Source organism: Gobio gobio, assembly GCF_949357685.1.
Source record: "Gobio gobio genome assembly, chromosome: 12".
In the NCBI taxonomy this organism is placed as follows: Eukaryota; Metazoa; Chordata; class Actinopteri; order Cypriniformes; family Gobionidae; genus Gobio; species Gobio gobio.
Window position 1 is genome coordinate 43,118,827 of NC_137105.1, and position 15,699 is coordinate 43,134,525.

The 15,699-nt window shown below is 37.5% G+C and overlaps 1 protein-coding gene across 1 annotated transcript in view; it reads left to right on the top strand.

Moving 5' to 3' along the window:
• The window catches only part of rtn1b (reticulon 1b), a 57,494-nt gene that overhangs the window by 5,798 nt on the left and 35,997 nt on the right, over positions 1–15,699 (top strand). The window contains exons 2-3 of the mRNA XM_079831385.1: positions 12,583–13,314; positions 14,537–15,337. Of these exons, the coding sequence (XP_079687511.1) occupies positions 12,583–13,314; positions 14,537–15,337 (1,533 nt within the window). The remainder of the gene's footprint in view (positions 1–12,582; positions 13,315–14,536; positions 15,338–15,699) is intronic.

The following is a 15,699-nucleotide window of genomic DNA, read 5'->3' on the forward strand; positions in this document are numbered from 1 at the left end:
ATGCATCGTGAGTCACACAACATGTGTCTGAATCACCAGATTGACATTGACAAGTGGATGAAAATCAGTCTTGTGGTAAAATCCTCTTTTCAGACTGAATCTCTCATTAGCTGAATGACAGCCCAACCCAGTGCTTATTGATCCACAATACTGACTCTTAGAGGATGCGATACTTTCCCTTTTGATAAGGAGTCATTTGATCACACTTTGAGTGCATTGTTAACCTGTTTAACATGAACTTAATCTGACTGTTTGGGTGAGATCACATTGTAATTGTTGACTGTTGATAAGACCATTTTAGGTTAGTTAGTTTATCCATGCATTTTTTTGTACATGAATAATTAAGTGGACAGACGTGAAACGTAACCTTTGACAGAATGCATTTAATGTGAATCTGTCCTATTTTTGAGAGTCAGAGGGTTTTTATACTGTCAATATCTCAACTAAGATTAATTTAAAAAACTTGATTAATACCAGTATAATACTAAAAACAAGGTTTTTCATCTAGCATTTGCCTTTCGAGTATTTTTTGCGACTCATAATACAGTCAGATTTAAAATACTTGTTAAAGTTTGCTTGCAATGCAATAATCCTAATGTGTTTCACCAAGAACATATACAAACCTGATAGTTTGCTTCTGTGCTAGAGTGCCTTGCATGTTTGGGTTACTAGCAACACTATTTGACTTAGGACATAAAATTAGCAATTATATATCATGTATAGGTTATGTACTGGAGAGACCCCACTGTGGTTCACTGTGCCTGAATCAGAAAGCCTTTGAGTTTTGTTCCACAGACAGGCAGTTCATTTTTTTTTTATGTCTTCACTTCAGTGAGTCGTGATTCATTAGGGAAACTGGGATGCAAGTTCACTTTCTTCTTCACACACATACAGAAAGTGTTGTTGGTTGTGGAATATCACATAAACATCAAAACGTACTAAGAACTATAACAAGATTAAAAGAATCTATTTTTCTTTTGTGGTAACACATGCACCGCATTAGCACTGTGACTCAGCACTTGTCATGATTTTAAAAAGCGTTTATATTCTATCTATGATATGCTGATATTCTATTAAGGGATTCAGTTTTATTTTATAGTATTAAATTGAAAACATTTTACTCTAAACTGCTCCAAACTGTTCAGATTAATTTATGTTAACGTGTCTTTTGTTTTAGAGGAAAATATATGTCTAAACAGCATCTCAACAAGGAACGTTTAGTTGAGTAGCAAAATGGCTGTGTTATGCTTAAAACATGAAGAAAAATAATAATAATAATAATTAAAAAATATATATATAAAATACTGAGCAAGAAATTTATTTTTTGCCTCATTGTCACAGGGTGTTCTTAGTTTGCTTTGTTCACTGCCATGTCCTTCCTGGTCTTGTCATGTGATTCCCATGCCCTTATGTGTTCTTGTGTCATGTTGTCATTGGTTCATTGCTCACAGATGTCCCTTGTCTTGTCATTTAGTCTCAGTGTATTTAAGCCCTCATGTTTGTTCATGGTCTTTGTCTAGTATTGATGTTGTAACCCGTTGTTGGTGAGTTTGTGTTTTTTCTAGTTTAGGTCAAGTCAAGTTTAGGTTAAGTCAAGCCAAGTCTTTTGTTTCTATTCAAGTCTGTTCATGTTTCTAGTCAAGTCTGTTTATGTTTCAAGTCACGTCTGTTCAAGTCAAATTCATCATTGGATTCTGTTTATCACCTTGTAAATAGACGGCATTTGGGTTCACTACAACTCGCTTTCAGTGGACTCTTGTTACACTCATACCATTAGCACTTAGATTGTTAAAATTGGGCTCCTAATGTTCAGTGTTTGCGGAAATAAATACTAGTGATGGGGAGTCGACTCCAAAAGAGTCGATTCCTCGACTCTGAATTAGCCCCAGAGTCGGGGTCGACTACAGCACAGGAATCGACTGTCTGTGGCGACTGTTACTGTGTCCGAAATCACTCACCTGTTTATTGATTCTCTAATCCCTATAAAGTGCATGGCAGTTGCGTGCACTATAAGCAAGAAGTGAATGAAATGAAGCGAGGAATTCAGACACTGACGTAGTGCCGCGTTAGAGAGCTGTCGCAGAAACTTTGTCACACATATTTATCCTACCTACTGTAGCTTACTTTAGTAATAGAAAACAGTCACAGCGACATTAGTTTGTAATTATACATAGGCTTTCTATGCCTAATAAGCTTTAGTTTAATTGATGCAATAATTCTAGATTTGGTTTTCCATGGTTCAAACTAACCATAAATCATAAGAAACTCACATCAAGAAGAAACACACCAATAAGTGTACACAGTATTTAGTATCTTTAACTCAACTTTTAAGACAATGATCATGTGCGTTTAGCGCCATCACTCGACAACAGCTTTTTTCGTGACTATTTCCTCTGTAAAATTAGGTATCGGCAACAGCTAGGTAGAATCGTTGATAGCCACTTATCAAGTCATCGCTAAATTTAAGTGTGTAACAACTGCAATTTTGTCTTATTTCTGACCCTGTTTTGATGTAAAGTAGTCGAGGAGTCGATTCCATAGACTCCTATAGTGGTCGACTCCAAAAAACCTGGAATCGAACATCCCTAATAAATACGGAAAAAGATTGATTTGTGACTTTTGAGAATCAATGTCTAATTGACCACATTTAATAAAAAATAAATAAAAAAAGATTAATAAAAATATATATATTTTTTCGCCCTATTGGTAATCGACCACAATGATGCAGAGAAAGTAATGGTTAAGCTTACAACTCTCTCAGAAAATGGTTTGGCTTATTTTTCAGTGGACTTGAGAATCTGCTTATTTTTCAAACCATGGTCACTAGCCTATATTTTGCATTAAATTTTAGGTAATGTACTACATTGTTCCTTAAATATTAAGTTCGTCCACAAACAACTTTTTTACATGTACAAATTTATACTCTAATCCCATTATTCCGGCAGACATCAGCATTTTACTTTTAGGTTCAAGAGAAGCACCTCCAATTGCTGCCATCATCACAACCATCTGTATCTGTTCTGATGTAGAAGTAAATCCGGTGCATTTATACACCCATACACGTAGAGTAATTATGTGAAAGTGTCCCTGGAGGGACTGAAGTTAGCTCCAAATCCTTATCACGTGCCACAAACCTGTCAGTGGCATCCTGATGTAATTGTGGGGGATAATTATGTTCCTTTGAAACAACCCCTGTCATTACTTCTCTCCCAGTCCCTTTTTGTTTATTATACACTTATGTTTATTGAGGAAATTTTACAGTGTCGCTTCATCAGTGTCTTCCTGTGAAGATAGACCTGGCTGGCGCTGACCAGAAATAACCCCGCAGGAAGGAAGTCCTCACAATGTACTGATCTTTCTAAGCTGTCAGAACTGCACAGCTCAGGGAAAGAGAAATTCACTTCTTGCCAAATGTCAGGCAGGACAATAGTTCCGCCCACCACAAAAGAAATATCGGTTAGTATGGAGAACACATATTCACTATTAACTACGACTTTTGCCTCAATAAACTCCTAATTCACTGTTAATAGTAAGGTAGTTTTTGTTGTGTTTAAGTTTAGGTATTGGATAGGATTAAGGGATGTAGAATAAGTTCATGCAGAATAAGGTATTAATATGTGCTTTATAAGTACTAATAAACAGCCAATATCCTAATGAGCATGCTAATAAGCAACTAGTTAATAGCGAGAATTGAACCCTAAAATAATCTTGTTTCTTTTTGGGATAGTGTCATGGCATTTTACTTATCAAAGACATCTCGATTTAAGAATTTTTAGATATGGGACTGGAAACAAGAAAAAAAAAACTAAATAAGAAAAGTATTTTTTGCAGTGTATTGAATGATATGATGTGGATTTGAAAACAGATGGATCATAAGGTAATAATATTTTTTTCCTTAGCCACCAAGTGATTGATGTTATGTCTGTGTTTTTAGTTCTAGTATTCCAACCGTCATCCAGCCTAAGTTTTTGATGGCTGTGATAATGGACGAGGTGAACCTATTTTTTAGTTTTTGGGTAATTATAAAATGTTCTGGAGACATTTGAAATGCCTTTTGTGTAGGTCATTATAATTACTTTACGGAGTTTATGGCTTAATAAATTACATGTTACTCAGAGACTGACATGTTTGGCTTTTCAAAAATACATTCAGTGTATTGTTCATTGACTTTTGAAAATTAAAGGGGCTATATGCAACTTTTTCCCCAAAATAAACGTAACAATAGCCTTTTTATTTGACCATTTATGACTCAAACATCTCCTGATGAGCATACTGACACCTTGTCCGCTCACAGTGGGTGCACCTATAAGCCTGTATCCTATTTTTCCTATTTTCTGGCGGGTCGTCTTTTCCCGCGCTGTCTGCGGATGTGACGTCACCACCGCTGCGAGAGCGAGCAGAAAACAAGAGCAGTTCTGTTTTTTGGCCACAGGTGTCAGTCGCGAGTTTAAATTTCAGAAAAACGCATATAGCCCCTTTAAGTTCGTTTTTTTTTTTTACCAGGAAAGCAGTGGTTTTGATGCACAAAGTTGATTTTATTGTCTTTTAAAACAAAAGTATTTTATTTAAACCAATGAAAATGAAAATCCTATTGTAAATAATAGTGAAAAATCTGTTTTTGTTGTTCCATTATAACCCAGATTTTGACTCATGTATACGTTACCTGAAAGTGTGCTGTCTTTTAGCAGCTAGGAGGCCCTTGTGAAAAAGAAGTACACTTTAGCATACTTGTAAAAGAGTTATTACTTACTTATTACTGAAATATAATTCTAAGATTATACTTTAGTGTGAACTGAATGTTATGTAAATACAATTAGCTGAACTTTAGTGATTTAAAATAAAAAAATAATTAGGACTTAAAGGGATAGTTCACCCAAAAATGAAAATTAGCTCATGATTTACTCACCCTCAAGTAATCCGAGGTGTATATGACATTATTTTTTCAGACTAATAAAATCTGAGTTATATTAAAAATGTTCTGGCTAATCCAAGCATTATAAAAGCAGTAATAGTTGCTCTGTTTCTGAAGTCCATAAAAAATGCATCTGTCCGTCAAAAAACTGTTAATAAAGGCCTTCTGAAGCGAATCGATGCGTTTGTGTAAGAAAAATATCCATATTTAAATGTCCATTTTTTTTCTATGGCTCTGCATCAGCCGTCCCCGCGCCATCACTTCCTGCGAATAAGGTCAAAATACATGCAAAATACCGGCGCAATCATAGATATATACATAGATTATACATAAATATCTTTGATCGCGCCAGTATTTTGACCATATTCGCCGGAAGTTATGGCGCTGGGAATACTAGATGACATTTGTCTAATTAGAGGTAAAAAAAATAACATAAATACTGTTCAGTTTCTCGCAGAAACCGATCGTTTCGTGTCTTAAGACATCAATGTGTTGCCACGAGCCGCATGGTTTAATAAGGATTCGTATGTCTATGTGTTTTTACTCTCATTGCTCTCATACTCTAAAATATCCCCATTGACATGCATTATACGACTATCAAACTGCAACGGTTGGAGTTAAAAATCTTAATTTGTGTTCTACTGAAGAAACAAAGACACCTACATCTTGGATGCCCTGGGGGGTAAGCAGATAAACATACAAATTTAGTTTTTGGGTGAACTATCCCTTTAAGTACATCTTTGTATGTAATTTCATAATTACTTGTATTGTCTTTAAAATACAGACAATAGGACTAAAATTGCATTTCTGAAATTACTGTCAAGCATAAAATATACATGATAAACTAAAATATACTTATAATTAGAGATACACCGATACTAAATTCCTCAGCTGATACCAATAGCCGATTATTCAGAATGATATCGGCTGATACCGATAGTTTGATTTTTCTTATGGAAAAGAAACCTCTCCCAAATAATGCTGCACACTTTACAAAGAACCCTCTCATTTGGTACACAATAATATTGGTTGCAATTAACAACAGGTATTATGTTAAGCTGCCATTCATTTTCAGATATAATATGCTAATTATACCAAAATAAAACAATGAAATGTCTGTACAACTCAATTGCACATATAAGGTATTTTTCATAAACACTTGTCTTCATGACAAATGTATTCAAGCCTAGGCTACATATATAATTACCAGTAAGTAAGGTTTCCTGAGGTAAGTTAAATACAATGTTAAGTGACCTATTGTTTACAAGCTGTTTTATTGATATCATTCCGCGGTCGAAACACTGATTGAGTGATTACATGAGTCATGATACGGATTTCGGTAAGGTGTATCAACATACCTTTTGATTTTCATGCCTGTTTTTCAAGATATAACTTGTATTAAAGTGGAAGAGATGACTCGCGCTGCCACTTGAACTGAGGCACTACAGCGATCTGTCACGTCACATTTAGGAGCTTCAAAACTGCATTTTAAGTTTGAATTTCGTGATAAAATGGACATTCAGCATTTGAAAGATGACGCTTGTTTCTTTTTAGAAGTTACAAAGCACAGTGCTATTTGCGATTATTGGTTGAAAGGTGCGCTACAATTAATGTTTAGTGTAGGGAAAAACTGCAAACCTGGAAACCCTGGCTTGAACTATGGGTGATTCATTGTCTAATCAATCATTTAATTGTCTATTGTCCACTATTGTCGTGTTAACTTGCCCTGAATTCAATATGAGACATTCTCTTTACACACACACAGTATAAGTTGCAGTTGGACACTTTTTTCCGCACCCTTTTGATTCGGTGCATCTCTACTTATAATATATAGGCTACTTGTATAATGTTATTTCTTTTGAAACTTGTATGTATTTAAATATATGTATAGACTATATGTATATATGTATTTCTATATATAATTTTGTTTTATAAAAAAATTGAAGATTTCTTGAAGATTTGAAGAACAGATTAAGTATTTTTACTAAAGCATTTAAGCTCCTCTTGTAAATTAGCATTAGGTATATTAAACAACTTGATACACATACCCATATGAGTTTTTCCCAAGAGTCCTTTACTACAACAAGATTATGTTTCTTATTATGTTTCCATAATATATGCCACCATATGTCAGTAGCCCTGCTCTTAGCATTTATTGACATGTTTAGCCTACGTTTTTCTTTGTCCTCTAAGTTAATCCATTAGATATATGCAACACTGGGCAGTGAAATGTTATTTGAGTAGTACAGTTAAGTCCGAAGCTGTAAGTCTTAGATCTATTTATTAACTTGCGCTGTGGATCCTGCTAATTCCCCACTAAGTTCTTTGGGTTTAAACAGAGGAGTGATTAGCTTTCATGCATTAGTGTTAGCATCATAGCTAATCCCAGACTCTTACTTAACAACCTGTCAGAACCTGTTCCACCTGTTCCAATAATACCACAGTAGTCCTAATAAACACATACACCCATTCACTCACACTTTGAGCCAGGATGTGACCATTTAGACATTTTGTAATGGCCAAGAAAGAAAAATATATTAGCATCCAAATGTAGCCTATGTATTGCCGTTGTCTTAGTAAAGACCCCGTTAAAATGGCTTGAATGCAGCTTTCTTTTTTAACTGTTTTCAACATTCATACATTTTTTGAATGATTTCTAAAGGATCATGTGACACTGAATACTGGAGTAATGATGCTGAAAATTCAGCTTTGACATCACTAAATGACATTTTAAAAATAGAAAACAGTTCAATTGTAATATTATTTCTCTATATTACTGTTTTTTTACTGTATCTTTGACAAAATAAATGCAGCTTTTGCAAGCATTGGATATGAAAAAATAAACATTAAATAATGTTACCGACCTTTACTTCTGAATGGTAGTGTATTGTATCATATAGATGGAGTTAAAGCTAACAGACGTGGACAAATGCCACAAAAAACCATTTCATGGAGTGTTTTAAAGGATTAAATCCGCTCTCATCAGAGGACCACAATGGAAAACTCTGTAGTAAATGTCTAGTTTAGAACAAAGAAACACTTGAATGCTTGAGTTATATACAAGTTAGAGAACTACCAGTGTAATGGGGTTTGCTAGGAGCAACACATTTTATATGCATGTTTTCAATCCAAGCATTGTCTTTGTGTAGGTGAAACATTTTAGTAACAGGGACTCTAATGAAAGATCAGCACTTAAGGCCACCGTGTGTTCTCGCTATCAGTGTTTTTGAGAGGATGAGTCATGGCTTGCACACTGTTGAGGGTGAGAGGTGTGGGCTGAAGGATTGTGTGGTGTGAACACTGATCGGCCCTTACATACAGAAACATTTCTGTGACAGTTGCTGAGATGATCCTGTCGTTATATAGTTTGCAGGTTGTGTTAAGGTTATCAGTTCAGTTGGTGTGTTGCTTGTCAATGTGATACATAGGGGTGTGAGTGTGGTTTTTGTTTTTTTAAGAATCAGTGGCTCTCTTCTCTCTGCACTTTTTTTTTCATAGATCTTCACACTTCTTAGCTACTGATGGTTAAAAATAGAGTCCCAGTGGAGTAATTTTGCCCAGTGAATGTAGGGCAGTGCAGAGACAGAGGCACAGGATCTCTGATGGAGTGGGGTCATGTTAGCGACATGTTTACACAAGTCATGGAATTATCCTCAGTCTGTAGTGTAGAGGGAAACAAACATGATCCCGGAATATATTGTTATCTAAAATAAATATGTTTTTTTTAACTAAATTTCCAAGGTAATTCACGTATTGATTGATATTTAAGTGTGATGCTGTTATAATGTGTATTTTCATCACAGGCAGATTTTGTGGTTCTGTAATAAGGAAAACTAAACTTAATGAAGTGAAAATTTCATTTTCAAAACTAACAACTGAAACTGAGCTGAAATGAGACTGAAATTAAAAAATATAAAAATATAAAACTAAACAAGTGAAATGTTAAAAATTGTAATAATTAGGGGTGCACCGATCCGATATTAGGATCGGATATCGGCCGCGATACTGACAAAATAGCTGGATCGGGGATCGGAAAAATGAACAGATCCACAAGCCGATCCAGGTGTTTTTTTCCGTCGCAGCAGAACCGACGTCATTCGTCAGCTTCACGTGTGTCGCATGCTAGAAGAGACTCGGCTGTGTGGAGGAGATATTTCACGCTTGCCACGCGAACTAGTTCGCAATGTCTGCAAAGTAACTTAAATGTTTCGAGGGGAGGTGGTATTACTGCAAAGTCAGGGTTTTTCCTGCATTGAACATTTTTTGACGGCCGCCAAAGCCTAATTTGATGAGTTATTGTGATTTACGAGTGATGTAGAACAGATGCTGCGCTCGTGACTGAGTGACAGAGAGACCGATCAGAGAGCTCCTCCCCCGCGCGCGCTCTCTGGGTCTTCAAAATAATCAGCGTTAGCTCTCTCATATTTCACATATTAATCCAAATCAAAAGGTCGGAAGACCGAAACCATGTTGCACGTGACACATTCGGACAAATTTGTCCTTGAAATATCGCTGGTTGTGAATTGCGCTCAAAAAACATTGCCTCTTCTCTTACCAGCTGACATAAAGCATACTTTCAATAAACGGGAGACAAATTTTATTCAGTTATGAAGTGTTTTCTTTGTGTTGACATCTTTCGCGATGTTCTTACAGACGGGATTCACACACAACGTGTCTGCTAATGTCCGATTCGTGACCTAATGACTCATTTGAACAGAATCATTTTAACGACTGGTTAGAACAACTGATCTGTCCAACACTGAACTCATGAATCAGTTTATTAATTTACTCAGAACGCATCTGAAATGAGAACACAAGTGCTTACCCATTTTAGCAAGAGTGGGTAGTAAGAATTATTTTTAATTATCAACAGTATTTCAGCTTATTTCTGTTGACAATGTGTAGTAAAATAAATAGGCCTAGCCTACAATCATTTAGACAGGAGTGAGGTGAAACCAGAACAAAGTTGTTATTAGCTAGCTGATCATTTTTATTAAATTGCATATGGCATAAAATTAAGACTATTTGTTAATTTGTAATGCTACTTTTTAATATTGATATGATTATATACCAAAACAATGATCTGTAGTGTAAAAAATGTTTGGTAACTGTCAGATTACTATTGTATGTTTGACTGTTTTTTGTTTCCACTGCTACATTTTATTTATTTAAAGAAGTTTGATTACATTCTATTTTAGATTTGAAAGCACAATTGTTTTTTAAATAAATAAGAATTCAACACTTTACATTCATCTGTTATTTTGTCTTAGTTATGTTTAGTTAGTAAAGTCTGGTGCCTTTAGTCTCTTCAAGGAAGGTATAAGGTGGAAGATATACAGTTTATTATTAATTCAACAATAGTATCGGATCGGTATCGGGTATCGACAGATACACAAAGCCCAGGCATCGGTATCGGTATCGGGACTGAAAAAGTCGGATCGGTGCACCCCTAGTAATAATACAGACACCTGATAATCAATCCATCTTCTCACCGCTCTCCTCCTCTCCATCTGTTCATTCATCCATTCACTTATAGCATGATCAGATTCAATGATTGTGTTGCTAATGCACACGCTTTGAAAGACAGATAACTCAATGTATAATATGACATTATTTTTAACACAAAAATTAGTTCACACAAAAATGAAAATTCTGTCATCATTTACTCGCCCTTAAGTTAAACTAGGTGAACTATCCCTTTAAGTTAACCTTCATTAAGTTAACCTTCAAAGGGATATCTTGAGGTTTTGCCGATTAATAGGCACAGATTGCTGGAACAGCAAAAATATTTGTTAGAATATAATATTATGAATAATATTATACATATTATAAAACATTTTATATAACAGATAAAACATTACAGAGACATTTCTGCTCGCACATCTTAAATGTCTGGAACGTTCAGCACTGTCAGTAGCAAACGTTTTCGTTTTTGACTCAAGCTTGGATCATTTCTGACCCTTGTCTCTGCACATTAAACTGTGATAGGAAGGGTGATATGCTGTATTTTAACAATGAAAACATTACACAGAAAGTAACATATTGGAGATCCTCTGTTTTTGTATATTTAAACTGTATATTCACTGTATATTCCTTCTTGTTTTGTAGACTGATTTTCTGATCCCTGGTTGAAATATTGCAGTGTGTGTGTCCCCGTAAAGATGGCAATATCTGAAATTCTTCATTTTTGGTCCCCATGAGAAAAACAGAGAAATCCATGTTTTTTGAATATGTAAAAATACAGAATGTTTTCTGTGATTAGTAGGTTTAGGGTAAGGGGACAAAATATTTATATTTGTGTGTGTGTGTGTGTGTGCTTGCTTGTTTATATGATATATGAGGACACAAATTTGTATAATGTCATTGATATTACACTGGTATTACAACGTAAACATGGTTTATGAGGACAATTTCATGAGGCCACGTAATAAAAATGGCTTAAAACTAAACATTGTTTTATGAAAAATGTAGTTTTCTGTGATGGTTGGTGTAGTAGGGGGATAAAATATACAGTTTGTACAGTATAACGCCTATGGAATGTCCTCATAATGATAGATGCACCAATGTGTGAGTGTGTGTGTGTGTGTGTGTGTGTGTGTGTGTGTGTGTGTGTGTGTGTGTGTGTGTGTGTGTGTGTGTGTGTGTGTGTGTGTGTGTGTGTGTGTGTGTGTGTGTGCGAGCTTGTTTATATGATTTATGAGGACACAAATTTGTATAATGACATGGGTATTACACTGGTTTTAAAATGTAAATGTGTGTGTGTGTGTGTGTGTGTGTGTGTGTGTGTGTGTGTGTGTGTGTGTGTGTGTGTGTGTGTGTGTGTGTGTGTGTGTGTGTGTGTGTGTGTGTGTGTGTGTGTGTGTGTGTGTGTGTGTGTGTGTGTGTGTGTGTGTGTGCGCGCGTGTATACTTATTCTGCCCTTATGTGATACCTCTACAGTCGACCTTCAGATAAACATTGAACTGAAAAACTGTCATCTGCCACAAATAGCCACAATAATAGAGAGAAGGACAGAAAGAAAGCGAAGAGCAGCCAATGTGATGAGAAGGACTTAGAGACAAGGACAGTTGGTGTGGAAGGGGGTTGCGATGGTGCCGTCACTGCCACACCCCACTAAAGCCTTCTGGAGAACATCAAAATGACTACCTGAAACACACTCATTCTCTTTATAACATTTGAATTTCACAAACAACACAATGCACACAGTCAAATTCACCCCGAGGTCACTTGATGTAAGAAGCTTTGTGATGAACATTATGCTAGATAGAGGATTTAGGATTCTGCATTTATTTAACAATATAATAATACAATTGTGTAAACAACAGAACAGTACAATGAAGTATAATAGAAACATAAAATATAGATTTAAACAAATCAAAATATGAAAATAATCCATTGTTTTTGAGACAAATGCAAAACATATAAAAGGAAATGATATATAAAAACTAAAATTGGATAACAACCTATCCTTTACATGGTGATGAAAAATAATGAGGTGAGAGGGAAAAAATCTGTTGTAATGCTTTTGTGTTCTTTCGCAAAATTTTGCGTTAGACAATTTTTTTTGTACTAGATTTGACAGAATCATTTTTTAAACATGGTTTGCTCCAAGTATGTTAAAATAAGTTATGTAAAATGCTTGCTCATCCTCTTCTTCTTCTCTCATGCAGATAAATCCTATTCAAACTTCCAGATTAAGTCCACTGATGACGGGGATGAACTGTACACCTTCCTCTTGTCCAATCAAAGCTATGTCTCAAATAAGGACACCTCCTACTTCTCTGGCAGCCTAGGCAGATCTGATGACAAACATACATCCCATACTGATGACTTAATTTCTGGATCCCATTCCCTAACGTTGACCTCGGACTCCGGCATCGAGATAAAATCCAGTGCAGACCCGACTGACAGCTCTCACAAGATACATGACTCTGAGAAAGCTTTTGACTCTTCTTACAACTACATGGACATCAGCCGTAAAGAGGACTCCTGTAGCTCACAGCGCCCCCTGGAGGACTGGAGGATGAGCGGCCTCTCAGATCCCGCCCAGTACACTAAACTGGAGAAGAGCCCTTCACCGGTAGAAGTGGATGTGGAGGACATTGGTTCTGCAGCAGTTCTGGAATCTCAGACCTTCCCTTACGTGGAGGAACCATCTGATGAAGAACTGTCTGATTATCAGCCCTATAGGTCTCCAGGTACTGGCAGCAGTGCCAGTCCAGTAAAGATCACCCTGACAGAAACGCCACCTACATCTCTATCGCCCACCACGGTCCAGCACAGCCCCACATTTACAGGGTCAGAGAAGGAGAATATCCTGAGTCTGGGGCTGGAGGGAGTGCCCACCGTCACCCTCTCAGAGCCAGAGGATGAAAGCCCTGAGTCATCTTCACCCCCTACAGGTAAGCATCATCATCCCACACAAGCACTTCACTGCAATGTCTCCACTACACAATATTTAATTCCTCTGCTAGCTGACCTTATGGTCCTGTGTAGGTGTATTTGTCAGTGTGGGAACTTTCATACATTTAAATGTGTTCATTTAGTTTCGCTTTTATCTATAGTGATAGACAAATGAGCAACTGTATAACATCAAATCCAACTGATCCTACAGAAAATGTAGCAAAAACGGTTCCAAACCTTATGAAAAAGTACACGCCAGAAAGGAAATATCAGTGAGGCCCAATGATAATGTTTTCAGAGTACACTACTGTTCAAAAGATTGGGGTTAGTAAGATTTGTTTATGCTCACCACGGATTCATTCATTTACATGACTCGCCCCACTGTCGCTTTGCTTTTTTATAGAAATCAAAACCATTTAGTTCAGTTGGACAATTAAAAACTGAAAGTGTCTGCTCTGCTCCATATAGCACGAGTCCCAGCATAGTGCAGAAGGAGTCCGATTTCACTTATCACGTGATGAGAGTAAGGATAGATGACTGAAAAGACGATGGCGGAGGATTTGTTGCTTGACAAATATCTTCTTTTGTAAAATGTGTGGTCAGTACGGTCGCTCCCTATAAACAGAGTATACATGATCATGAGTTTGAAAGCGAAAGTGAAAAGCAGGCGCACATTCCATTTGTTTACTAGGACTAGGTATTACAATCCCTAACGATTCAGCACAGCACTGAGCTTGAACGATTCAGCACTACCACAGTCCATTTTGAAGAAGTCTTCTTAGGTGGAGCTTCGCACCAAGAAAACACATCGTCAATTGTGTACCGCCGCCTCATTGAATGTATTGCTTTTTCGAAAGCGATTTCAAGACCCTGCCTATTGATAGTAGCTACTAGATCCGCGCAAATTATATACAATATATCCACCCCCTTTCCCTGTGTTATCACTAATATCTGTGTTGTTGCAAGTTTATTTACCGGTGTGAAAATTTCCTCAAGGTGACATCCCTATAGTCAGGCTTGAGTAGCGGTACCTACATTTGAAGAAACACCCAAATATAGTCTGAGCAGTGGTTCATTGGCTTTACTGGCTGTACATTACACCTCTTTAACAATGTATCACACATATGCTTAAACTGTTGAGTGCCTTGGCAGAGCAGATGGCCACAAGACACACCTTAAAAACCCTCCCTCTCCTTTCTCTCTCCCTCTCTTTCTTTATAGAACCGTCTGACTCGCCATCGGATCCAAACATCATGACTGGTGAAACTAAAATAATGAGCTCCTTCCAAGACAAGTCTCAAGCGCCACCCACCTCACCCTCTCAACCAGCTTACAGGCAAGACAATTCCCCAATGGAAATGAAGACTTCTCCCCCAAAACCCACCTTGCCCCCTTCCACGCATGATGTCGAGGGTAGCAGCGCAGAATCTGGCGACTCTGAGATTGAGCTGGTGTCTGAAGAGCCTAGTCCACGAGCTCCCAGCTCTGGCTACATGAGCTTAAGTAAGAGTCCCAGCACCTCTCCATCGACCACAGTACCTTCTACAGCGCCTGTCCTGTCTTCTACTCCTGCGTTTGCCCCAAGCCCTGCTATGCAGTACAGCATTTTGAGGGAGGAGCGTGAAGCAGAGCTGGACAGTGAACTGGCTCTGGAGTCCTGCGGTGAGGAAAGTCCCAAAAGATTGACCCACGACTCAACAAAGGGCTTCAAGGAGACCCCACAGCTGGTCAAAAAACCCACAACCCTGACTTCTGCAACTAAAGAACCCATTATGATTCCCACTACACCTCCTCCGACCGCTCCGGCCCCAACCAGTGCTCCTAAAGAGAAGACTTCCACCATGGATGAGAAGCCTAAATCCAGCAGCATAACCCCCAGCCCGAGCCTGCCAGAGCTGAAGGTGGAGCATCCTGCTGGGGAGGTGCACCAGAAAGAAAGAAGGCGGTCCAGTCAAGGCCGCAGGGGCTCTGGGAGAACAACTGTACCACCTGCCGTCTTCCAGGGTCTATCCAGGGAGAAAGGTAAACACATGTTCCCCAAACACTAATGGTCACCTCAAGACACAAGTTCTGACGGTCACTATATTGCATTTTCGTCTAGTTACAATTGAGCTACAGAGGGTCTTTTGCATAGTTGAATCTTCTTCTGTCTGTCAGAGTATATGTGGCACAATGTGTAATTGAATATTTGTCTGTTTTCAATTTATATAATAATACAAATCATATACTTCAGTTAGATATAAGACACTACAATTAAAAGCAATTAAAGCAGCACTAGGTAGTTTTTGCTCTCGGGGTCCCCCTACAGTTGGGAAACAGTATTGTCCTCTACTACTGTCGTAAACTCTGTCATCCTACATCAGGGGATGCATCGCACGTGCATT